Source organism: Plecotus auritus (genome assembly GCF_963455305.1).
Source record: "Plecotus auritus genome assembly, chromosome: 1".
Lineage (NCBI taxonomy): Eukaryota > Metazoa > Chordata > Mammalia > Chiroptera > Vespertilionidae > Plecotus > Plecotus auritus.
The window spans coordinates 216,701,703-216,728,043 of record NC_137770.1 but is presented as its reverse complement, the minus strand read 5'-3'; the positions used below and the strand labels follow the sequence as shown (position 1 = coordinate 216,728,043).

General features: G+C 44.5%; 1 protein-coding gene across 2 annotated transcripts; it reads right to left on the bottom strand.

Annotated features, from left to right (window-relative positions):
• Positions 1–656: 656 nt before the first annotated feature.
• Positions 657–20,412, bottom strand: OCIAD2 (OCIA domain containing 2). 2 transcript variants are annotated; one of them, XM_080646257.1, is made up of 7 exons: positions 20,292–20,412; positions 17,621–17,745; positions 13,260–13,356; positions 11,423–11,476; positions 4,765–4,812; positions 3,609–3,726; positions 657–2,678 (listed from the first exon to the last, which is right to left on the bottom strand). In XM_080646257.1, the coding sequence occupies exons 2-7, from the start codon at positions 17,681–17,683 to the stop codon at positions 2,597–2,599; spliced, it is 462 nt and encodes a 153-aa protein (XP_080502383.1). In that variant the 5' UTR covers positions 17,684–17,745; positions 20,292–20,412; the 3' UTR covers positions 657–2,596. The 2 variants fall into 2 exon arrangements, with proteins under 2 accessions (XP_080502383.1, XP_080502384.1); XM_080646258.1 differs by having other exon boundaries at positions 20,130–20,303.
• Between the last annotated feature and the right edge of the window lie 5,929 nt (positions 20,413–26,341).

Sequence of the window (26,341 nt, the reverse complement as noted above, 5' to 3'; positions counted from 1 at the left end):
GCAGGGCGGCAGACCTGGGCTCCCACAGATCTTTCTGGGTAGTTTTGCACCTGGGCAGTGTACTGGGGTGCACATGGAGCAGCAGGTGTCCCTCCCCTGGAAGTACATATGTAGATCCTGGAGCCTCACCTGCCCAGACAGCAGAGGGGATTTCCAGGGGTGGGAGGTTGAGTCAGGTCTCAAACCTCAGACTGGTGCTGAGAATATAGGTTCCAGGAAGGTGTGGAATTTTGTTGGTTGTGCTCCCTGTCACATTCCCACTGACGTACCTAAGACAGTGCCTGGAACACAGTAGGCAGTAATTGAACATATGAAAGATCCAAGATTTAAAAACCAGGATATTTCACATAAAACCTGTACTTATTTGTTTTGCAAATTGGAAGATTTGACCACAGCAGGTGGCATATTTGTGTGTGTGGAAGTGAGGGTTATGCCTGTTTTAACATGCACCTAGCCCAGCTTCACTCAATTACATTATTAATGTGGTCCTGGACTTCGCAGCCGGTGGGTTAGTCATCGACATCTCTGCCAACTCTGTCTACGGAATCCAACTCTACAGTTGAAATTTGGATGTAGAGTTCCAAAGTGGAAACGTGTTCTGTCAATGAACAGATTGCATTATTTGAATATCATGAAAATTACCTACAGCACATTTTCATGGCTTAATCACACCATTCAAGATTAATTTTATTACTTTTGTAATGTTTACAGAAAATAGAGATAAATCATCCATTCTGACAGCAAGGAAAGAAAATATCTTTGCTTAAACGAGAATTTTAAAAATATATAAGCATTATATACAGGACATCTCTTTTTTTTTCACCATGAAGGTACTTCTTTCACAAGCTTATGACCAGCGTGGTGGTGAGTGTTGTTGGTAATTGCTACATGCTAAACGGCAAATGCTGCTCCTTTAACACATCTTCCTTTAAGAAACAGACATTGTTCCCCAGATACTTGCTTCCTAATATATACAATAGATAATGAAGCAAAATGTTTGAGAGTTCTTAGATGACTATCTAGGTTTTCTCTTTTTTTATAGATCTCCTTTCACACTGAGGTCACTGTGAAAAAACTGCCTCCATGAATAACTTACTGATGTTGCAAAAGCAGAGAGCCCAAACACAAAACCCAATTTGATGCAGAACTGTGAAGATATCAGCCGTAAAAACAGTGTGCCTTTTCAACAATAAGAGATTGACCTTTCCCAATACCCTGAGACTGATTTCTGCATGGACTTGCTGTGCTTAGCAATGTGAGAATGTTTTGACCCCTGGGAAATAATTTTCTGGAATGCAGGAAATAAATGTGCCCAAATCTGAATTTTTACCAATAGCAGAGATAACAAAGAGTCACCAATTGCTAACTCAGAGCCAAGAATTAAACTGCATCCAAGAAGCTAGGATATTGGATCTGTGATCTGATTTATGGAAGGAGAACTTTATCGACTGAGACACAAGGAGATGTATACTACTACATGAAGAGATAGTCAAACTTCATTCCATTTCTTACACTTAATGTTCATGTGAAAATAGAAACTTGCCAATATTTTTGATGTTTAAAATAAAATATTTCATATCAAGTATTAACTGCTGATGAGGTTCCCCTTTTTACCTCTATGGTGCAGGTTTCAAGATGTAGTACACAAAACACTAATACGTACACACACATGCCCAATGGTTAAATGGTGACACACATATAAAGCATTTTTATGAGAAAATGCAAAAATGCAAGGGACATTTTTTAAGGACTCAGACAATCTGCCATCAAACAAAAGGTCCCCAATGGAAGAGGTGTTTTTTTTTTTTTCAAAACAAACAAACAAACAAAACAACACACCTGGCAATAAATAGGAATCCAACTCATGGGGTTGAATTGGCTGCTTCTGATCTGCCTATAGCCTTATCATTCTATGCATTAATTCTTCCCATGATTCCTCCCACAATAAACTGTTCCCTGGGGGAAGAAGGGACCATTTGGGAAGTTGTGTTTATTCTTTTAGGCCACTAGCAGTATACAAACTAACCCAGTACTTGAGTGATGACTATACGCGTGTACCCAATGGCTTAGCAAAACTCTACCAAACTGATGAGGCATAAAGTCACCGAGGTCACTGAGAGGACAATTGACCCATACTGTGACTCTTTGAAGTGACGTATTTCTCATTAAGTACCCCACATACCTATAGGAAGCAATCTTTCTTGCCCTGTGTTTCTCTCTCCATACACAATGGTTTTTGGTGGGGTATGACTTCCCAAGCTCCTCAACCTTCATTCCTGTCCACTTTAAGAGATTTTAAAACCCAGAAATAAAGCAGAAAGAAAGAATGGATGGGGAAAATTAGAGAGGACTCGAAATTCTTTTACTTCACTGTATACAAGTTAGAATACAACATAATCTCTTTTTGGTGTGTGAATTCTCCCACCATGTTCATACACAGTAGAAAAACATACACTCAATTCTTCTGCAAAAAGCATTTTGATAGAGAGAATCACAATGTTTCTGTTCCACGGTACGCTACTTTCCAGTACACTTGAAACTGTAGTGTGTGCAAATTCAGAGGTTTAAGAAACTTCAAAAGCCACAGATATAGAGTCTAGGAGGCTGAAGGCTGTGAACTTCGCTCCTCACTTAATCCATGCTTAATTTTGCACTCCTCACAGGTAAGCAGGCAGTGCCTAGGACAGAAGCAAAAGGAGAGGTTTGTGCTGTGACACTGGAAGCTTTAGTCTTAACACCTGATCGAGAGACAGTTTCCTATGCTGACGCTCATAGGCCCAATGTTTGAGGGAATAACAGGAGCTGCTTCTTGGTTTGAGACTGCCAGAATGTCACTCAAGAAAAAGGCCAATAATGATCATGCCCAGTGTTTTTATTTTTATTTTTTTCCCACAGTACCGTGCTGCCTCTCATATAGAACCCACTGTGACAAGTGAGGGTCTTTAGTGAATGTGTCCCCAACACTAGTCCTGTGGTAGAAATAGCTATTACTTACTGAGTGTCATAGTCATTTCTCTTCCTTATAACAATTCCATGAAAACAATTCTGCTCACCATTTTATACAGTTGAGAAAATTGAAGATTAGAGAGTTTAAGAAACATTTCCAAGATTACATAGTTTATTTAATAAGTGGTACAACTGGTTTTCAACCCAGGTGTTCTAACAGTAGAGGCAATGCCTTTAATGCCAGAGTCCTACTGCTTATATCCCCTAATGAGAATCACGCTATAGACAGTATATTAACACAGTAAAGGCTCTGAAAAGTCCTGCAATAAAGAAACCTGTAAAAATTCAGTGTAACCCCGTGATGGTAGAAGCCATGTCTGCTGACTGAGGTATTCTTTTCAGACTTGCACAATGCCTTGAGCTTAGTAGATACTCACTAAATGTTTGTTAAGCAAATGACATGGGAAACTAAGTTAAATAATAAGTAATTATTATTAAAGTCGAATAGCAAGAGCTCAAAATTTGAGGTTTAAAGAGGTTTTTTTCACCCCAGCATATAGATGTCAAGAAAAACTGTTTAATATTATAAATGGTGAATCATCTTTTATTTACCTTTTTATAATTATCTTCATTACAATCCCTCCATCAAACAGATTACAAACCTGTTATGCCCTGGACCAAAACCAGCCCCACGTAGCTGATCGTCAAGGGAATGAAATTTACTTTGGCAGACTCCTATGTATGAAGCCTTTCCAAGGCCATATCCCAGAATACCAGCAACTGTAAAAGCAGGTTAGGAAAGATAGATTATATAAAGGGTCAGAATCTCCTCCATTAGTTATCTTCTAGAATTTTCTTTATTAGTAGTAGTAATTTTAATATTACAAGTGCCACGATACTTTCAACAATAAAGACAACATTTTTTTTGAAAGCACCGTGACAAATCCATGGACAGACACTCTGGGAACGAAGCTCCCTCTTCAAGAGCAGGATTGGGACCTGGAACTTTCTGGCTGCGTTTTGAATTGGTGATAGAAGGGCCAGGACAGAGCAAGCAGAGGTGTGACTCGGGGCCAGGGCCAGGCCGCCTGAGCAAGGCCAGGCCAGCAAACAAATGCCTGAGGCCACCAGGGGAGGGAGGGGGTTATGGTTTCTCCAAATCACTGGGTAGGAAATTCTCTTTATGGATTGGAGTTTGGGGAGCTGCGGTCCATCCTGCCTGTGGGGGAGAGAGGTCACGAGGCAGAGAAAGCCTCTCAGGGAAGAAATCTTCAACCTGCTCCTCTTGCTGGGAATGAAGTTTCAGACTATATGTGGGAAAGCATCCTTTTTGTACAAAGCAGGGTCGATGTATTATGAGTGGAAAAGATGAAACCCTGAGTTTATGGTTGGTGTATTATTAATTAGAAAGTCCCTGATTTAAAAAAATTATTCATTTATTATGTTCACTTCAGAAAATATTTGGAAAAGACTGTCCAAAAGAAAAAAACTTAAACCCACTCTCGATTCCAATAATTACAGGCTGTTGCTGTTCCTTGTGATTAAGCCCCTATCTAATGGATCTATCATTCTGAGGCTCTCGTGGGCCCTGCCAGGCACGCCTCGTCCCCACTTTAAAGAGGACTCTCCAAGGGGAGGTCCCTATGGCTCAACTTGACACCAGGAAGTGTTGAATGAATGAAGAACTGTAAAGTGGCAAAAAATAAAGACTGATTTTTCAGAAGGGCAATACAGGCAATTTGGTTAACCTGGACATTCATATCTCCAGCTACTATGAACATCTATTTAAAAATATTTTTTTTTACTTCTATGACTTACGTGCAACTTTAGGCAATGATCCAAATCTTGGGTTAGCTGCTAAATAACCTAAGGAGAAATATATACATTATTATTTCATTGTATTACTTATTTAAATTTATGAAGTATAAGGAAATCTTTTTATTTATTTTTTTAATTTTAATAAATCTTTATTCAGATTATTACAATTGTTTCTCCTTTTTGCCCCGTAGCTCCCCTCCACCCAGTTCCCACCCCACCTTCTGCCCTTACCTCCCCCCCACTGTCCTCATCCATAGGTGTATGATTTTTGTCCGGTCTCTTCATGAACCCCCCATACCCCTTTCCCCTGAGAATTATCAGTCCACTCCCTTTCTATGCCCCTGATTCTATTATATTCACCAGATTATTCTGTTCCTCAGGTTTTTAATTCACTTGATTTTTAGGTTCACTTGTTGATAGATATGTATTTGTTGTTCATAATTTTTCTCTTTACTTTTTTCTTCTTCCTCTTCTTTAAGAATACCTTTCAGCATTTCATATAATACTGGTTTGGTGGTGATGAACTCCTTCAGCTTTTTCTTATCTGTGAAGCTCTTTATCTGCTCTTCAATTCTGAATGATAGCTTTGCTGGGTAGAGTAATCTTGGTTGTAGGTTCTTGCTATTCATCACTTTGAGTATTTCTTGCCACTCCCGTCTGGCCTGAATAGTTTCTGTTGAGAAATCAGCTGACAGTTGTATGGGTGCTCCCTTGTAGGTAACTAACTGTTTTTCTCTTGCTGCTTTTAATATTCTCTCTTTGTCTTTTGCTCTTGGCATTTTAATTATGATGTGTCTTGGTGTGGTCCTCTTTGGATTCCTTTTGTTTGGGGTTCTGTGTGCTTCCTGGACTTGTAAGTCTATTTCTTTCACCAGGTGGGGGAAGTTTTCGGTCATTATTTCTTCAAATAGGTTTTCAGTATCTTGCTCTCTCTCTTCTTCTGGCACCCCATTAATTCTGATGTTGGTACGCTTGAAGTTGTCCCAGAGGCTTCTTACACTATCTTCAACTTTTTGGATTTTTTTTTTTTCTTTTTGCTTTTTCGGTTGAGTGTTTTTTGCTTCTTTGTGTTTCAATTCTTTGACTTGATTCTTGTGTTCCTCTAGTCTGTTTTTGGGTCTCTGTATAGTATTTTTTATTTCAGTCAGTGTATGCTTAATTTCTAGTTGGTCCTTTTTCATATCTTTGAGGGTCTCGTTATATTTATCGGCCTTTTCTAGGATATTCTTGAAAAGCCTTATAACCGTGGTTTTGAATTCTATATCCAGTCGTTTGTTTTCCTCCATTTCTTTCGTTTGTGATCTGTTTCTTTGACGCCACATTTTCATTGCTTCCCTGAGTTGGTAGGGTAGATTTGTGTGCTAGGTTTCCTATATGGCCCAGTGGGTCGGCCTCCCCAGTTAACCTGAGGTGGACACTCTTGGTGCACCCCTTTGTGGACTGTGTGTACAGCCTTGTTATAGTTAAGTCTTGATTGTTGTTGGTATCACTGGGAGGAATTGACCTCCAGGCCAGTTGGCTGTAAGGATCAGCTGTGTCTATGCTGGGAGAAGTTCGGTGCTGGAGACAGCCTTATAGGATTAGACTTGCCAAATTGCAATAGCCTCTGTGCTCGGCTTGGATGGGGTGGAGTCTCAGGGCGGAGCAGACAATCTTGGCTTCCCGGCAGCCTTGCCCTTGCGTGCACGTGCAGACCTCTGCCTTCCCCGGCTCCCGAGTCTCCGCCCAAGAGTCCAGACTCCCCCCACAAGAGCGTGGGTCCCCAGGGGCTCGCCTGGAACTGGGGTCCAGTGCAGTCGGAACTGGGGCTCAGTGCAGTCAGGAGCCTCTGACTCCCTTCCACTAGGGAAAGCCTGTGGCAACCTCCACAGCCTTTGTGTGCACTGGCACGCTGCGCCTTCAGACTTCTGCCTTCCCCAGCTCCCGAGTCTCCGCCCGAGAGTCCAGACTCCCCCAGTAAGAGCGTGGGTCCCCAGGGGCTCGCCCGGAACTGGGGTTCAGTGCAGTCAGAATTGGGGTTCAGTGCAGTCGGGGGCTTCCTTCCCCCTTCCGCCAGAGAAAGTCAGCCAGGCTCTCAGCTGCCCTTCCTCTCTGCGCGCACAAAGACCCTTTGCCGTACCTCCAATTCTCTGTGAGCTTTTCTCTTTCCTTCTAGTTGTAGAATTTTCACTCAGCCTGCTTTCCTGTGGTTCTGGATGGTGTCCGTTCTGTCTTTTAGTTGTAGTTTTGAAATTGTTGTGCGAGGCAGCAGTTTAGGTGCTTACCTATGCCGCCATCTTGGTTTCTCTCTCAGGAAATCTTCAAAGTTTAATATATATGCAGTTTCTTTAACCCTCACCTGAGGATATGTTTTATTTTATTTTATTTTATTACTGATTTTAGAGAGAGGAAGGGAGAGAGAGAGAGAAAAACATCGATTGGTTGCCTCCCGTATGCGCCCCAACCAGGGATCAAATCTGCAACCATTTGGGATGATGCTCCAACAACTGAGCCACCTGACCAGGGCTACATAGATTTTTTTTTTAATATTTTACTTTTTTAAAAAATATTTTTTTATTGATTTCAGAGAGGAAGGGAGAGGGAGAGAGAGATGGAAACATCAATGATGAGAGAGAATCATTGATCAGTTGCCCCCTGCATGCCCCCTACTGGGGATCGAGCCCACCACCCTGGTATGTGACCTTGACCAGAATCAAACCCAGGACCCTTCAGTCCACAGGCTGACGCTGAGCCAAACCAGCCAGGGCGCTACATAGATTCTTAATCAGTAGAGATGACCCTAAAAGAGTTATAATTCAATTCTTGATTGATTGAATTTAACTCTCAAATAGCCATTTTTTCCAAGTAGCAAGTGTTAGCTTTAATGTATAAAAAAACACACACATGAAACAGCCAATTCAAGACTTGTTTAAAGATAACAGTGCAAAGGTGGAGCCAACAACTTGTTTCCAACAATTAGTCACTGCTGCCTCCCCTTTTTATGTATCTCAACACAGAAATTCAATTTAAGGATCCCCCATACCAGTCATGCATCACTTATCCACGGGGATACATTATAAGAAAGGCATCATTAGGCGATTTCATCATTGTAGGAACATCATAGAGTGCACTTACTCAAACCTGGATGGTACAGCCTCCTACACACCTAGCCCGCATGGTATAAACTATTGCTCCGAGGCTACAAGCCTGTACAGCATGTTATTGTACAAACCACCACGAGATTAAGTCAAACTCAAGAGAAAGTGATGCAATCAAGAGACACGGTAAACACAAAATGCCTGAGGCTGCTGCTGGCGTAACAGTACGTTGTTTTACAGCAAACTTTTTTTTTTTTTAATAAGTAGAAGAGGACACTCCAAGATGATGATAAAAAGTATAGTCATTACATAAACCAGTAACATAGTCGTTTATTATCATTATCAAGTATTACATACTGTCCAAGTTGCAGGTGCTATACTTTTATATGACAGGCTGTGCAGCAGGAGTGTGTACACCAGGATCACCTCAGATAGCTGAGAAATAAATGCCTTGTGCTTTGACATTTCCATGGCTATAACATCACTAGCCCACAGAAATTTTTCTGCCCCATTATAATCTTATGGAATTACCATTGTACATATAGTCTGTCATTGTCTGAAATGTTGTTATTTGACACATGATTGTATACATACCACAACTTTTAAATAAAAACTTTACTACTGTGATAGGTAGAATAATGGCCTCCTCAAGGTGTCCATATATATCCCAATTCCTGGAAACTGAATATGTTACAATTGCATAACAAAGGTGAATTATGGTAGAAAATTGAATTAGGGTGAATCAGATGACTTTAAAATAGGAAGATTATCCTGGATCATTTGGGTGGGTGTGGAGAGCAGCTACAGCATTTGGACAGGTTCAAGCTTGGGACTAATGAGAGGGCACGATCCTCTCATGGCAAAGCCACGTGCAAGTCCCAGCACAATTATAGCCACAGGCTAGAGTTGTAAGCTTGACCTTATGGTCCGAACCTGTGGTACCACATGGCTGAGTGATATGGGCTGCGGGAGGTGCAGCAAGTAAACAAAGCTCGATCAGGTGCATGTAATTGAGTAGATTCGAAACCCACAAGAATGTTGTAACCACGCCCTTACTTTGCCTCGTGGAATCTGGCTATAAAATAAATACTCGGCTTGCAGGCCGTGGCACTGTCTCTCCATCAGAGAGCAGCGTCCCACCTAGACCCAGCTTTATTCTCTTGTCTGTCTTTTCTAAATCCTTCACTGCTTCCCTCTCAAGTTCACCCATGGCCGTGCCGGCTCGGCACAGGTGGGCCCGATGTAATCACAATGGATCTTGAATGTAGAAGAGGGATTCAGAGGCAGAACCAGGCAGACGGCAATATGGGAAGACCTTGGCTTTGTAGGCAGAGGAAGGGGCCACGAGCCAAGAAGAACTGTGGGTGGTCTTTAGAAGCTGGGAGGGCCGAGGAAGCCTGAGAGCCCCCAGCAGGGAGAGCAGCCCTGTGGACACTCTGATTTCAGACCAGGGAGACCCATTTTGGACATCTAACCTCCAGAACTGTAAGGTAATACATTTGTGCTGTTTTAAGTCACTGTGTTTGTGTTAATTTGATATAGTAGTCGTAGAAAACTACTGCACAACCCTGGAAAAGTATATCTGCGCACATGCCAGAGATAATAGATTTCGAGAAGTCTAATATTTATAAGATACAATCCCCATAATGGCATGACTGTATTTCTTTGTTGTCAAAAATGGTCTGACAGACTCATTACTGACTGATAAATATATTTCCATAAAAGGCTATCTTCATGTTATAAAAATGAAATAATATTTAATAAATCAACTTAAATCCTTAATAGAAGAATAATATGGACTGAAATGGATTCTCCTAGATAAATGACACATGTGGTCTCTGAGACCCAAAGAAGAACTTGAACGTCAAGTATTTGCTGGGCACAAATACTCTTTAAAGTCCTGGTCATCAGCAGTGTTCAAAGTAATGGGCTTTGACAGGGTCAAAGGAACTAGACAATGCCTATGGGTTCTCTGGTGAGATGGAGATAGGAAAAAAGGAGGGAGCAAGGAAGAATAGAGAGGTAACTAGAAAACTAAGAGGCAGGGAGAGGTTGTGTGGGGAGGTGCAGGGCGCCTGCTAGTCCTCATGACCTGTTGTGCAAATTAGACAGGGTGCCCTGACTCAGGGAAATGCAGCCTCTCACCAGGACAAATGGCTTGATGGACAGAGCTTGGTGGATTTCAGCCCCATTACCTCCTCCCTGAAGCATCCTTGCTCAGGGAACAGTCTGTCTAACATATACTGAGCCCCTGGGAGATGCAGGGACTCTGGTACAGAGAAAGACACTATTAGTTTCCTGTGGCTGCTGTAACAACTCACCACAGACTTGGAGGCTTAAAACAACACACATCTGCAAGCTTACAGTTCTGGAGGTCAGAGCTCAAAATGGGTTTCCCTGCGTGCGTCAGTCTGTTGGAGCTGCAAAAACAAGACTGGGGGTGCTTATAAATGACAGAAATTGATTTCTCACAGTTCTGGAGGCTGAAGTCCAAGATCAGGGTATCCTCAAGGCTGGTAGGCCCCTTTCTGGGTTTGCAGACTTCTTGTGGTGGGAAGAGCTAGGGAGCTCTGTGAGGTCTCTTGCAAGAGCACTGCCATTCTCGAGGGCTCCACCCTCACGGGCTAATTGCCTTCTAAAGGCCTCACTTCCTAATACCATCCCCTTTTCGGGTTAGGATTTTAACATGTGAACTGGGGGGTGGGGCACAAACATTCAGGCCTCAGCAGCCAGCTAAAATCAAGGTGCTGGCAGGGCGGCATTCCTTGCCAGCTCCTGGGGGCCACCCCTGTTCCTGGACTCTGGGCTCTTGCCCCCTCTTCTATCAGCAAAGCCAGCAGTGTTGAGTGAGTCCTTCTCATGCTGCCGTCTCTCCGGTTCCATCTTCTGACCCAATTTTTTTTAAAATATATTTTATTGATATTTTACAGAGAGGAAGGGAGAGGGATAGAGAGCCAGAAACATCGATGAGAGAGAAACATCGATCAGCTGCCTCCTGCACACCTCCCACCGGGGATGTGCCCGCAACCAAGGTACATGCCCTTGACCGGAATCGAACCCAGGACCCTTCAGTCTGTAGGCCGACGCTCCATCCACTGAGCCAAACCGGTTTCGGCTCTTTCTTTCTTTTAATATATTTTTATTGATTTCAGAGACAGGAAGTGATGAGAGAGAATTATTGATTGGCTGACTCCTGCACACCACCTACTGAGGACCAAGCCTGATCTCCTGGTTCATAGGTTGAGTCATGCCGGTCAGGCCTGACCCAGTTTTTAAGGATCCATCTGATTACGCTGGGCCCATCTGGTTAATCCAGAATAATCTCCCTATTTTAAAGTCAGCTGATTAACAGCCTTCCCATCAGCAATTTTGATTTCCCTTTGCCATGTAACCTAACACAGCCACTCATTCTAGGAATTAGGACATCTTCTGGAGGGGAGAGTGGAGGGGTTTATGCTGAAAATAGGCAAAAGCCTGCATAAATAAATCCTTCACCACAAAATACATGCCAAGCACCAAAAAGCGGCCAGGAGGCTCACAGAACCCTGGAGTTAAATTATTAAACGAATGTTGATTCTTACCGTGGTGGACTAGTCCTTGGGTAACAAGCATGCTTCCGAGAGAAAAAGGCAGGGCTGTAAAACAAAAACACCCTTCAGTGCTGGAACTTCAGAACCTGGCACGCCACCTGGAAGCCAGGGAGAATGACTCCGAGTGTTTTCTCTTAGCTACCTTGGCCATGACCTTTTAGTCATTTGTTATTTTACTTATTCGACGAGTATTTATGAAATACTTCCTGAAGACTGTTCTCGGGGTCTGCCCCAGGCACTGAACCTGCTGTACAGCTTGAAGCTAACAAAACCGAAACCCCATGGGACTCTGTTCTGACATCCACTTTGACTGAACGCGCACCATGCACCAGATTCTGACCACTACATACAGCACAGGCACCTTCGTGTCATTGTGTGGACATGTAGCTGTTGCATTTGGGAGCTGCCTTGAATTAGATATTTTGAAATTTCCAATCTTACATAAAAGAAAATACCAGTACAATAAAACTCCTGCATAATATCCTATCCAGGATAGTTCTCTGCTTTAGTCTTTCATGACATTTTGTTGCACAATTTGGGTATGTCTATTTTCTGAGGATTACAAGATTACTGCATTCATGTTAAACATGGGCGACATTCAGCTGTGATTTTCAAAACAGGCAAGTAAGTCTGGCAAAGGCAGTTTCTCGTTCTGTCAAAATGTGTCAAGTGACTTCTTCCAAAAGCAGAGAGCTGTGATAAACATCTAGCTCTTCCTAGCAACCAAGACAAATTAAATTGCAACCAATTTTTCCACTCGTATCTATCTGATGGTAGGCGAATGGGTCATACTGAAATGTTAGTCTACTAAGGGCTTAATTAAATTACTTACTCATAGGTTGTCAGAAAAGACATGAATTGCTAGGAGCACAATCAATCATCATAGCAATGCATAATGAATAGCAACTTCTAAAGAGTGTTTCTTCTAAAACAATTGATACTGAGTTGGAATGATTTGAGAAATCAAACTGTATTTCACAGTAAAATGATCCCTGTGTCAGCAATGTTGCAAATACTGGGACTAGATCTGCAGTATTATGACATTTTCAAATGACAAAGCATGATTTTTTTATTAAATTTTAAATTCTTTATTGGTTAAAGTATTACATATGTCTCCTTTTTCCCCCATTAGCCTCTCCCCAGCTGCCCCCACCCCCCAGCACATGCCCTCACCTCTCTACTGTCTGTGTCCATTGATTATGCTTACATGCATGCATACAAGTCCTTTGGTTGATCTCTTATTCTGCCCCCGCCCCCACTGTCCCCATGATTTGGTTTTTAATTGGAAGAGACCTTAAAGCACAGCCTGAATTCACACCTTTGTCTTATTTATATCAGGCAGGCCGAGGAAGAAGATGACTCGGCAGAAAAGGTTATTTCAGAGACACTGTGAGGGAAGTATTAATGGATCCTGCCACTTTCCATTCATTCCACAGATATTGATTAGGTACTTTCTATATGTGAAGCACTGTGCTTGGCTCTGGGATGAAGCAATAAACTTGACATTATTCCCTGAACTCAAAGAAGTTAGAGTCTAGTGGAATTTAGGAAGGTTTACTCTTTCAAGAAATTCTAAAGAACACTCTAGGTCCATGTTCTGGGTCACATGAAAGTGTTATGTGTGCTCCTAAATCAAATATTACCTCTGCCCTTAAGAAGGGGTCTCAACGTGGATTTAAACTCTAAACAGCCCATATATCAATGTTCTTCAAGGAATTATGCAAAGCCCCTGCTCAAAAATAAATCATTACCGTAATTCTAATATGATACGTGGGCAGTTTATTGCAGCACATACAGTGTTAACAAAGTTAAAAGGGATGCAATTTACCTCTCTTCCAGAAACTTTCTTCTTGACATTCTCTGATAATCTTTGAAATCTCCGCTCTGTGGATGTGCAGTTTTGATTTTGGACAAAACAACAGACTCTGCAAGGAAAGTTCTACGGTGAGTCGACTGAAATCGTCAGAAAAGCATCTGCTGTTTTCTTGGAGAAGGGCTGGACGCTCCCTTCACTGTGGTCATGCAGCGTGTCATCCTGGGCTGGCCACCAGCACAGAGCAGTGACCCTTTTTAGCGAGTGCCTTCCAGCTGGGAACATTGGACAGACGCAGGCAAGGAAATAATCCCAGCTGGAGAAGCAACGAGTGACTCATCAACTAGCGAGCAGGGAGCAGTTATCCGGTCAGAAGGAATTCCTGCTGAAGCCACATTTGCCACATTTTCTCTCTGACCTCCAGCCTCTGTCTATACGTTTCCTGCAATGCTACCCATTCCCTCTGCCTCCCTGGTTTCCTGCAGACCCAGTTCAGTGTGGCCTCCTGGGTGAAGAGATTCCCCTACAGCACACCATTTACACTCCAGGGATCACACTCCTGGGATCACACTCTGAGCACTGGATGGCAAGTTTTGTACTTATAGACCTCTATTCTAATTTACCTTTACTGTACACGTCTGTATGCATTTTTAGACTATGAACTCATCAGCAGACTGCTTTTGTATTTTTCTACATAGTTTCCTTTCCATCTTGACAGTGTTGTTTTTTTTTTAAAAAAAACACCATATTTTAGGTTATAAAATTTCTGGTGGAACTATTGCTATGTTTGACTTAATTACTTTTATTATTTTACAGTGTTTATCCTGTTGACATGCTATAAACTGGACTAACTCCCATCCTTCATGATCTTCCTCCTTTGTAGATATGTATTATTCACTCTTATCCACATTCTCTACTCTCATTCCCCTCTGCCCATCACCACCATTCTATGTGTATGTGTGTGTGTGTATGTTTTAATTGATTTCAGAGAGGAAGGGAGAGGGAGAGAGAGATAGAAACATCAATGATGACAGAGACTCATTGATCGGCTACCTCCTGCACATCCCACACTGGGGATCGAGGCCACAACCCTGGTTCATAGGTCGATGCTCAACCACTGAGCCACACTGGCCGGACCATTCTATGTGTTTAATGTGGATCTTTTGTATGTGTTCATTGTTTTGGATGCATGCATCTTTTTAATGTAAATGGTATTGTTTTATGTATTTGATTTTATTTTTAAAAATATTTTCAACTCAACTCTATGCTTTTAAGATCTACCCCTATAGCTATATTCATCTAGTCCACAGCTTCTGTTGTGTAATTCCCCAGGATGCATCCATGTCGCCACCACCACATGTCTCCTACAGAGCCATGTGGTAACATTTTTCAGATATATATCTAGAAGTAAAATACAGGGCATGCGTATTTCCAATTTCACTAAGTCTTGCCACGTTGCTCTCCCCAGTGGCTGCGCCACTCACTCCCGCCAGCAGTGCCTGAATGCCCCTCTTGGCCTACAGAACCTGCTTAAAGGTACTTCCCCTGGATTCCAAACAAGTTAGGTAAAGAAGGGATTTTCTAACCTTGGCATTATCCAGTTTTCTAAATGTTGACAGTCTAATAGGGATAAAGTAATAATTGTCTTATTTGCATTTCCCTGATAACCTATGTGTTTGAACATCTCTACATATTGTTCAGCCAGACTGCCCCCTTCATCTCTAGTGTTGAGATAATTAATCCCTGCAACTGGCCCTGGGCTGTAATCTTTTGTCATATATTGGCTCATTAATTTTTTATTGTGGTAAAATACACATAATATTTACCATTTCCGTCATTTTGAAGTACACAATTCAGCGTCATTAAGTACATCCGCAATGATGTGTGGCGGTTCTCGCTATCTGGTTCTAGAATTTTTTCACCACCCCAAAAAGAAACTCAGACCCTTTAGGCAGTCCCTCTTCATTCCCACTTCCCTTTAGCACCCAGGCAAGCACTGATCTGCTTTCAGTCTCTATGGATTTTTTTACTCTTTATATTTCATGTAAATGATATAGTCCAATAAATGACTTTTGTGACTGGCTTCTGTTCCTTTGCATAATGTTTTCAAGGTTCATTCATGTTGTAGCATGGATCAGGACTTCATTCCTTCTTATGACTCAATATTCCATTGCAAGAACATTTCGTGTTTTGTTTACCAGTCCATCTATTGATGAATATTTGGGTTGTTTCCACCTTTTGGCTATTGTGAATAGAGCTGCTATGCAGATTCCTGTACAAGTTTTTGTTTAAACATGTTTTTTAATCCCATTGGGTCATATGTAAAATTCTATGATTAACTAATTGAGGAACTAACTGCCAAGCTGTTTTCTACAGGAGCTGCACCATTTTACAATCCCACCAACAAACTACGAAGGTTCCAATTTCTCATTCTTGTCCACACTTGTTATTTCCTGTTTTGTTTTTCTTTTTAATTATAGCGATGCTGGTGGGTGTAAAATGTTATCTCATTGTGGTTTTGGTTTGCATTTCTTTAATGACTAATGACATGAAACATCTTTTCATTTGCTTGTTGCACGTTTATATATCCTCTCTGGAGAAACACCTGTTCAAGTCCTTTGACCACCTTTTTAATTGGGTCATTTGTCTTTTCGTTATTGACTTGTAAAAGCTCTTTAAATATTCCGGATACTAGACTCTTATCAGATATGTGATTTGCAAATATTTTTCCCATTCTGTGGGTGGTTCGTTCATTTTTTAAAAGCAAATTTTATTTAATTTGTTCCTTACTAAAAAGTCACACTAATATTTCCTTGTCTCTGAATGATTTATGTAGGTCCTCTGCCATTTACCTCTGGGAGTTTTAGTGTTTTTCTTGTTGAGGTGCAGCTCCTTGGCTTTTGAAGTTGACCTTGCTGATTTTGCTTATGTTCTTTTCGGAACTCTTGTTTGTAGTAGATATCAATGTGGATAATGGTCACATTTCTTTTTTAAAAAAAATTATATATTTTTATTGACTTTAGAAAGAGAGGAAGGGAGAGGGAGAGAGAGAGGTAGAAACATCTATGAGAGAAACATCAACATCGATCAGCTGCCTCTTGCACGCCCCCTACTGGGAATCGGGCCCATAACCAGGGCACATGCTCTGACTGGGAATCCAGCAGGTGACCTCTGGGCGCATGGATCGATGCTTAGTCACTGAGCCACACCGGCCAGGCAATGGTCACCACTTCTTGTGCTCTTTCCCATGGGCTAAGCACTTTACATACTTGATAACAAGGTCGAAGGACCCTGTGGTACCTATGCCCTCAGAGCTTTATAAGGACACCTCTCTTTCTCTGCAACTCCCCACAGCACAGTACACAGAGGTGGTGGTCAGGGCGAGTCACAGTGATAAGAAGGAACTGTTCTCACTCTCCACTCACGTTAGTTCCTCAGCAAGCACTCCTCCTTACCTCGGTGTAAGTACCTCTTCTTGGTTCTGCCTGGGCTGAGGAGAAATAGGAACACCTCCCTTCTCCTTTCCTCCAGACACACACACACACACGCACGCGCGCACACACACACACACACACACACACACACACCCTCCCCCCCCGCCCCGGGGTCAGGGACCCGACTATCACAATAACTGTGAGTCCTGCCGGCAAGATTGAAGCTCCTGCACGGCCTCCCAGAGGAGCCCTGGGGAGCCTTTTCTCTATGCCCATAAATGTTTTATGGCTCTCCATGTCACAAAGGCAACTCAGGTGTCCACATGCTTCTCCTTGTGACTTGATATCATTTGTCTGTTTGCCTCCCCTAAACTTTGCTCCTTACACATCACTTCCTCCAGAAACTATTTTTAGCTTGAAAAGTTGACCCCAGAGAACGTGAACTTCTTTTACCCATCACAGTACTTTCTCTTTTCTTCCTTTATGTATCCCTGAAACACCTCATATTCATTCTTAACAAGTTGGAAAGTTGGGTTCTCAACCTGATGGCTAATTTAGTAGTTCAGGACTCTGCTCTCCTGAAGGGAACACCGGGCCGCGGCATAGATTTAGTAAGGTTGGCCTTGGTGACAAAAATGTGAAAACAAGCATCACTACACATCATTCTGTGAGAGTCCATGAAGAGTTTTGCTCTGCTAAGGGAAACCTCTTCAATTGTTGACAGTCTATGTATGGTTTGCTTAGGCTGGGTGTTAAATAGGGAAGAATAAAGAAAGGATTTTGGAAATAAAAATTTTAAATGTGCTTTTCAGGGCAGTCAAAAATACACTTTCCTTCCCCATTCCATTTTCCCCGAATTCATCCAATAAAGTGCCAGGCTGGATGCAGTTTAAGGAAAGTCTGGTATGATGTTCCTCTTCAAATGGTAAACTGAAAACATACCTGCTTGCTTAGTGGTGGCAAATGCGGTTTATCTTGGTTTCCATGGGTAGACACTGACGCCATGATGACGCTGTCTTTGCTTCTCTTCTAGTTGAGTGTACTCAGCTTACGCGTTGACCTGACGTCTAGGGAAAATAGAAGACAGTCACTGTGCTGTGTCTGAATGTTCCATCAACCTTAAAAACACCTTTAATATCAACTCACATATTTAAAAAACATGCTTTCATTTTGTCATTAGTCAATATTCAATCACCTGCCAACTTTTTTTTTTTAATTTATTTTTAAAATTGATTTCAGAGAGGAAGGGAGAGGGAGAGAGAGATAGAAACATCAATGATGAGATAGAATCATTGATCGGCTGCCTCCTGCACACCCCACATTGGGGATCGAGGCCACACCCGGGGAACGTGCCCTGACTGGGAATCGAACCCTGACCTCCTAGTTTATAGGTCGACGCTCAACCACTGAGCCACGCTGGCCGGGCTGCCAACTTACTTTCTAATGCTTCTCCCCCACCAACACACACATATATGAAATGTCACACTCTGAAACAGTGAAATTTTTTACTACCTATAAATGGTGTCCTAAAGGAGTTTCAATTCATTACAAGGCCATTAACTACAGAAATATTTGCTGAGTGTCTATTATGTGCCAGGCCAGGGAATAGGATTAAGGATAAAGCAAACACAGGGCTAAAGGAACGCACAGTGTAAAGGGGAAGCCAGACAAGTCGGCAGTTACACAATGTGCCGAGGGCTCCCTAGATCTAGCTAACCCAGGCTGCTAAGGAAGGAGAGGAAGAAAGGTCTGGTCTCTGGTCTCTCTGGTCAGGTCTGAGACACCGAAAGACTAGGACTCTTGAGTTTGTAGAGGGTGGATGGACTCCCCGGCATAAAAACCAGTTTCAAAGGTACCTTAATAGTCCAGGCAAGGCAGCATGGAGACCTGAACTAACACGCTGGTGGGAAGCACAGAGATAATATACTTGAGTTTGAAACGTTACATTTGGGTGCCTGTGGGTACACATTGGAATTAGCCAATAGAGATTCGAATATTTGAAGATTTGGGTTAGAGATTAAGGAGAGCCTGGGAAGATGAATTTGGGAGCTGCCATCATAGAGATGACAGGTAAAGCAAGAAACAAACAAAATTGTCTAAAAAGAGTATTGGAGAATGTGAACATTGAGGGCAAGGAATACCAACAGGAGGAGACAAGAAAAAGGCCAAGGAAAGGACTTAAAAGGAGTAGCTGGTGCGGAGGGGAAGGAATGAAAGAGGGAAGGAATCACTGGTGTCACATGGCTCAGAAGAGTGATTTGGCAAGGATGGCCATAGTCCAGGTGGACTCTGAGTCCCTGCCTGGCCAACGGCCAGTGCCCTCTGTGGCCCTGGACGCCATGCCTACCACTGATTTCCCTGCAAAATGAACACCTTCTCATACAATTCTGCTTCCTACTAAACTGCCAGGCATATGAGCCAAGGGGGCCCTTACTTGTACCAAATTTCGCGTTAGGTACCTGATGTTATTGTAAAGCTAGCATGATGCCCTACAGTGGACATTCCTGGAATCAGAAATACCTGCATTCAGACCCTGCCTCTACGCTTTGCTAGCCCTGTGCTTTGGGGTAAATGACTTGATGTGCCTGTGCCTCAGCTTTCTCACCTGTTAAGTGGGGATCATGGACAGGCAACCTTGAGGGGCTGTTGCCAGGAGGAGGGATAAGGATGAGGGATGAGGTCCATAAGCCCCAGCCCAGCACCCAGCACCCAGCACGCAGTGAGTGCGTGAGCAGTAAAGGGCAACTGTCAGAGTGGACCTGGGCAACTTATTTCTTGAAGATTTCCAGGAAGTCTTTGCACCAAAGGTCAAATGAGAACATCTATCTTAGTCAGGATTCGGCCATTGCCTTAAATCAAGAAGCAAAGATACACGTCTCAGCTTCGGTGGTCAGGTCCCCTGCACCCAATTAATCACCAGTCCACAGCTAAGCAAACCTTCCGAGGGTCTTGCCTTCCAGGTCAGCTCCCACCACCAGGCCCTGGTCTTTCTGCTTCTTCAATGTGTGTATGTGGGGGGGAGGAGGGGGGGCAGACAAAGAGGGAGGAAGGCTGACAGGTGGGCAGTGGGGGGAGGTTGGCAGCAGGATGGGGGCGGAGCGAGTGATCGGAGGGACAGTCCCTGGAGGGGTCACCGCGCTCTCAGGTGGTGGTGGTGGTGGTGTGTGTGTAGGGTGTGTGTGTGTGGGGGGGTAATCCCAGAATGGATCTGCCCGAATCCGTTGCCACCCCCAGTCAGAGGCTGCCTGCAGAACCCAAGCCCCCCAACCTTGCCTAGGTCGCAGCCGAGCAAAGAGGAGTTGGCAGGGGAGTTTCTAGGCGGCCTCTGCCGACCCGCGCGGCCAGAGTGGCCTGCGGAGTACCCGGGTTCCTAAGGACCCCCGGAATTAAGCGCCCGAGGAGGCCACATCCTCCTTGCCATCTCTCCTGCGGTCACCCGCGGCGGGCTCACCTGCAAGGTGAAGATCGCCTCCCAGGCCGCGCGTCTCCCGCGCCCGCAGAGCGGAGCTCGCCTCTCCCCGCCGCTGCGGCTGCAGCCGGGACCGCTGCCCGCCTCCCGGGCGCCCGCCCCCGCCCCTCACCTCTCTTCCCCGGCCGCCCCAGGGCCCCTCACCTCGCTTTCCCTGCGGGCCCTCACTTCTCTTCTCGGATCTCCCCTCCAGCCTTCTCCTTCCTCCTCTTGCTCCGCCCCCTCCGCTCGCCGCTTCTCACTTACTCCTCCAAGTCACTCATCGACTGCACCCCTGTTCCCCACTTTGCTGTCCCTTCCTCTGGTGGTGGCATCGGTACACACTCAATGGTCAGCCCCGGAGGACTCTTTTTTAAAAAAATATATATTTTATTGCCTTTTTACAGGGCGGAAGGGAGAGGGATAGAAAGTTAGAAACATCAATGAGAGAGAAACATCGATCAGCTGCCTCCTGCACACCCTCCTACTGGGGATGTGCCTGCAACCAAGGCACATGCCCTTGACTGGAATCGAACCTGGGACCCTTCAGTCCGCAGGCTGAAGCTCTATCCACTGAGCCAAACCAGTTAGGGCCCCGGCCAGCTCTTCCCCGAAACTCCCACCACACTCCCAAGAATTTTGCTGACATTGCCTCCTGATGTCTTTCAAATAACTCCCTCCTCCCATCAATAACGCAACTATCATTCACTGAACACTCTCCTTGAGCGTGGCATTGACTTCACTTACCTGCAATCCCTCTTTTAAAAAAATGAGATATAATTGACATATCATATTTATTAGTTTTAGATGTACAACATAGTGATTCCATATTTGTATACTTTGCAAAATGATCACCACAATATATCTTGCTAACATCCATCATATACATAGTCACTTAGTCACCACCCCCCTCCCCTCAATTTCCCCCCCCCCACTTGGGATAAGGACTTTTAATATCTACTCATTAGCAACTTTCAAATAATTAATACAGTATTATTAAGTATTGTCACTATGCTGTACATGACATCCCAGGACATTTATTTATTTTGTAATTGGAACTTCGTACCTTTTGACCCCCTCCACCCATTTCACCCGCCCCCATACACTCCTTTTTACAACCCTTTAGGGTGAGTATTCTCATCTTCGATCGATGGACTAGAAACTGAGTTGTGCAAGGCCACACTGGGAGGTGGCAGTCAACGCCAAGTCAGCTTGGCCCAGGCTTTCTCGTTCCACTTTTCTCTGTCCATCCTCTCCAGCCTGCTGCCAATCCTAGCCTCCGACATGTGGGGGAAGCTGCTGGTGCCTTTACCTGTGCTGAGCTGGAAGACAGGCTGTGGACCACGTGGACGGCCCTCATCCTTTCTCACCTTTTCCTGCTGTCGACATTGGCCTCTATGCCTCTTGCCTCAGCCCCTCCACGGAGTGCACCCCTTCACTGGCACTTCCACCATCCACATTTCTGTTCCTCATGTTCACCCGGCTTTTTCCACCTGAGCCCTGTCATGGAGCACCCCCCCCCCACTCCTTGCTGGGGACCCCTCCCCATGGGTCTAGTCCTGGCTTTTTCCTACTCATCCTTCTCTGAGTCTTCCTCAGGAAGACCAGCCCAGACCCCCAGCCAGCTAAGGTAGGGCTCTTCTCCTTCACAGCAGGACGCCCTGTTCTTTTCTTTCACAGCGCCTACCATGAGTTGCTATTATGTGCTTGTTAGTGTTTCCAGCCTGCTTCCCGAGCTTCAGTGGAATCTTCATGAGCTACAGGACAAGATGGTGCCTGTTTTGTTCGCTGTTGTACTTGGCATCCCAGGTAGAGGAGGGGCTCAATACATAGCAGTTGAACAAATGAACGAGTGAGCCTGGGTTCAAGACTGTTTGTCAAGATGGTGGTGTTTTGGAGGATCCAAGTTCCGTAGTACCTCCCCCAGACCACGTTCCTCCATGTGATTCTCTGGTTTCCTTGCACCCCCCTTCCTCCCTCCCTGCAAATGAAAGGGGTTCTAGTTTGACTGCTGATTTCCCATTGTGTTACCAGAAGCCAGCAATAACCCTCTGCCATTTTGTGGCCTGAAAAGAACAGCTTTCTCGCTGGGTTGCGGATGAAAATGAACAGCCTTCCATGACATAGAAGTCTAACTTCCAACAAATACCCCAAGCGCATTCGTCCTTTAACATCTTGCTATAATAAAGTCCATGTCCCCACCCTCGTTTCTACTTTCCACCTGAATGTTCATTCATTGCCTTAAATAACTAGAAGTTAGGACTATAGACTAGTAATTGCACAGATTATATGAATTCATCACTTCATATTTGTTGGACAAATCGATCTAGTGTGCCCATGCATTGTTCCAGGCATTTTCAGAAATAAGAGAAAAAAGACAAGGGTCCTTCCCACAAAGAAGTGATCACTTCCCAAAGAATTGAAGTACAATACAGTGGACTTGGCCCTGGAAGTATGGAGCACTGAACGGAGCCTTTCTTAGGCTTTGCTTTAGCTTCCTACAGGCCCTCAGGGTCATGACGACCAAGTTGATTATCATTGGCTAATGCTATGAAAAATGTGGCTAATTTAGTGCCAAAGTGTTCATGGCAGGTTCCAGCTTGAACAGTTTCCATAGCTCTGTACTGTCCTCCGGCAAGATCCAAATTCATTAGCAGGTCCCTGCATGATTCAGCTCCTGCCTGCCTCTCCAGCCATCAATCTTAGGACCTCCAGAGGCCTACGGAGTGGCTGGGGTTCTTCCTTCTCATGCTTTGGCATGTGCTGGAGCTTTGGTCTTCCTCTGCTTCTCTAGACCTCTCTCTCTCTCTCTCTCTCTCTCTCTCTCTCTCTCTCTCTCTCTCCTCTCTCTTTCTCTCTCATTCTGAAACACAGGTACAGAAGCTTGGACAGCAAGGGAGGAGAGGGACCCAGACAAGCCGTTTGGGGGAGGCAGGAGAGAGTACCATGTCATGTGGCTGGCTGAAGTCCAGGCCCTAGTGGGGAAGGAGTGGGGTGGATTAAAAACGAAATGCAGGTAGGAATCCAGATCACCACTGCAGGGAGCCAGCTCTGGACTCACTCACCACCACCCGTTCCCTGCTGGGGATAGGGGCGCTGGCTGGTTTCCTGGTGGGGAGGTTTCCTGGTGTGTGTGGGGGAGGGGTGTGTTGGTGGCCTGCGGAGCCCTCACCCTCCTGCCATCTTTGCTTGCCCCGGCTCTTCACTTGCCATCTGCCTAGCTTCGTGAGAGGCTCTGTGAATCACAAGACCTCGTGGGTCACTGCTTCGCCTCACTGAGGAGTAAACAATGTCAAATCTCACATAAGCAGAGCAGCGGGTAGAAATGAGGTGACACGCACAGCCTGAGCTCGGGTTCTGCTCTCCTTCATGAGCTGGCACCGCTGATGCGAGAGGCATGTTGCCAGCTCCGCTTGAGCTTTTGGGCCACTGACCCAGAGCTCTGGCTGCTTTAGGTTCATCTGGATTTGATATTCAGACTGCCAGACTCAGCAAGAGGCAAAGCAGGCCCAAAGATCACGATTTCAGTCCAAATGGAGAAAATCTGAAATACGAAGACCAGGACACATTGATTTGGTTGTGTGTGCAGTCTTCCTTGAGACAGGCCTGCCCTTCATTGCACTCACGAATGCTGCTAACACATCCCAGAAGTACGGCATGGGAAGCCCTTTGAATACATAAAAGAGAATGCTCCTGGGGTAGCGGAGAGAATATGTGGTCAAGCAGAGGCCAGCAATGTCTTGTGGCAAATGCTTTGGCCTCATTCCAAAAGAGTGTTGTCATCTTTGTTTCCTGGTGTCTGTCCCAGGCCTATCTCTGGAGCAGCCACCCCGCCTGGCTAGGGTCAGGGTAGGAGAAAAGCAATTTGACTTTTCTTTTCTTTTCTTTTCTTTGCTTTGCTTTGCTTTGCTTTGCTTTGCTTTGCTTTCCTCTTCTTTCATTTCCTCTTCTTCCCTTTTCTTTCCTCTTCTTCCCTTTTCTTTTCTTTTCCTTCTTTCTTTCTTCTTTCCTTCCTATATATTTTTATTGATTTCAGAGAGGAAAGGAGAGGGAGAGGGAGATAGAAACATCAGTGATGAGAGAGAATCATTGATTGGCTGCCTCCTGCACGCCCCCTACTGGGGATCGAACCTGCAACCCGGGCAATCAAACCACAACCTTTTGGTTCCTAGGTTGGTGCTCGACCACTGAGCTAAGCAGGCCGGGCAGCAATTAGATTTTCTTACTTTAAAAAACAACAACACTCATCACAGGGTGTAAGTCCAGATCTAGCACAGATCTAGCTCCTTGAAGGGCATATTTCCATTTTTGAAAAAAAGGCTTAATCAAAACATAATTGATAAAAAGTTGGGTAAGACATTTTTTTCATAGACTTTATTTTTTTAGAACAGTTTTAGATTCACAGCAAAATCGAGAGGAAGGTACAGAGAATTTTCATATCCCCTTTCCTCCCACTCATGCACAGCTTCCCCAGTATCAACACCCCCCACTACAGTGGTACATTCATTACAACTGACGCACCTACACGGGCACATCGTTATCACCCAAAGTCCATTCTTGGTGTTGTACATTCTATGGGTTTAGACCAGTGGTCGGCAAACTGCGGCTCGCGAGCCACATGCGGCTCTTTGGCCCCTTGAGTGTGGCTCTTCCACAAAATACCACGTGCGGGCGCGCACGTACAGTGCGATTGAAACTTCGTGGCCCATGCGCAGAAGTCGGTTTTCGGCTCTCAAAAGAACTTTCAATCGTTGTACTGTTGATATTTGGCTCTGCTGACTAATGAGTTTGCCGACCACTGGGTTAGACAAATGTGTAATGACATGTATCCACCATGATACCGGTAGTATCAGACTAGTTTCACTCACCACCCTAAAAATCCTCTGTGTTTTGTCTATTCACCACCACTACCCTGACCCTACACCCACACTATAACCACTTTTTAATGTCTCCATAGTTTTACCCCTTCCAGAATGTTATATAATTGGAGTCATATGGTATGTAACCCTTTTGGATTTGCTTCTACTTAGTAATATGCATTTAAAGTCCCTCCATGCCTTTTCCTGGCTTGAGAGAGAGCTCATTTCTTTGTAGTGCTGAATAATATTCTATGTCTGGACATACCTCAGCTTATTTATCACTCACCTACTGAAGGACATCCGGGTTGCTTCCAAGTTTGGGTAATTATGAATAAAGCAGCTATCGACACCTGTATGCAGATTTTTGTGCGGACATAAGTTTTTGTGTGATTGCTGGTCATACGGTAAGAGTATGTTGTAAGAAACTGCCACACTGTCTTCCAAAGTGCCTGTACCATTATGCACCCCCAACAGCAATGAGTGAGAGTTCCTGTGGCTCTACATCCCCGCCAGTGTCTGGAGTTGTCAGTGAAGACTTTACTTTTTTTTAAAAAAACAGTTGTGGGTGTGTGTGTGTGTGTGTGTTTTTTTTTTTTTTTTTTAAATATATTTTATTGACTTTTTACAGAGAGGAAGAGAGAGGGATAGAGAGGTAGAAACATGGATGAGAGAGAGACATCGATCAGCTGCCTCCTGCACACCCCCTAGTGGGGATGTGCCCGCAACCCAGGTACATGCCCTTGACCGGAATCAAACCTGGGACCCTTCAGTCCGCAGGTCGACGCTCTATCCACTGAGCCAAACCGGTTAGGGCGAAGACTTTACTTTTGAGAGGAATTTTCTGGAACCCCCTCACTACCCTAGGCAGCCCTCCTCCCCTGACCCACTTTCCTCAGCATTGGGAAGCGAGCGTCAGTTCTTGGTGGTGCACTTTTTAAGGGTTGTTGGCGCTTTAGCTGCGCCTGTTGCAGGTGGAATAACTTCAACCTCCCTCCTCATGGCACCTCCCGGGCACCTTCACACGTGTCCACCCCACCCCCACCCTCAGACACCTACACTCTGGTGACAAGCTCCAACTTACTCTTCAGGTCTCAGTGGAGACAGCAGTAGAGTTTAGGAATTTAAGGCATGAACTCTGGAACCAGACGGCTTGGATTCCACTGATAGCCCCACTGTAAATCTATAGCTCTCGCAATAGGAATAATTGCTTGAAACAGCGCCTGGCACGTAGGTAGGCAGTGCTATGTGAGTGTTCATTACCACTTGCTCCAGGAAAGCCTCCCTAGTGTCTGCTGCAGGGCCCCCTCCTGTGTGCTCTACTTTAATGACCTCTTTATTTGCCTCTGTTCTACGACT

What these genes read in the sequence shown, in the direction of transcription:
- OCIAD2 (XM_080646257.1), bottom strand. Translation starts at nt 17,683, where the DNA reads ATGGCGTCAGTGTCTACCCATGGAAACCAAGATAAACCGCATTTGCCA. An exon ending in CCAAGGACTAGTCCACCACG is followed by an intron (nt 4,813 to 11,422) that starts GTAAGAATCAAC and finishes ATTTCTCCTTAG; the next exon opens with GTTATTTAGCAGCTAACCCA. An exon ending in TTTGGTCCAGGGCATAACAG is followed by an intron (nt 2,679 to 3,608) that starts GTTTGTAATCTG and finishes CTTCTGTCCTAG; the next exon opens with GCACTGCCTGCTTACCTGTG.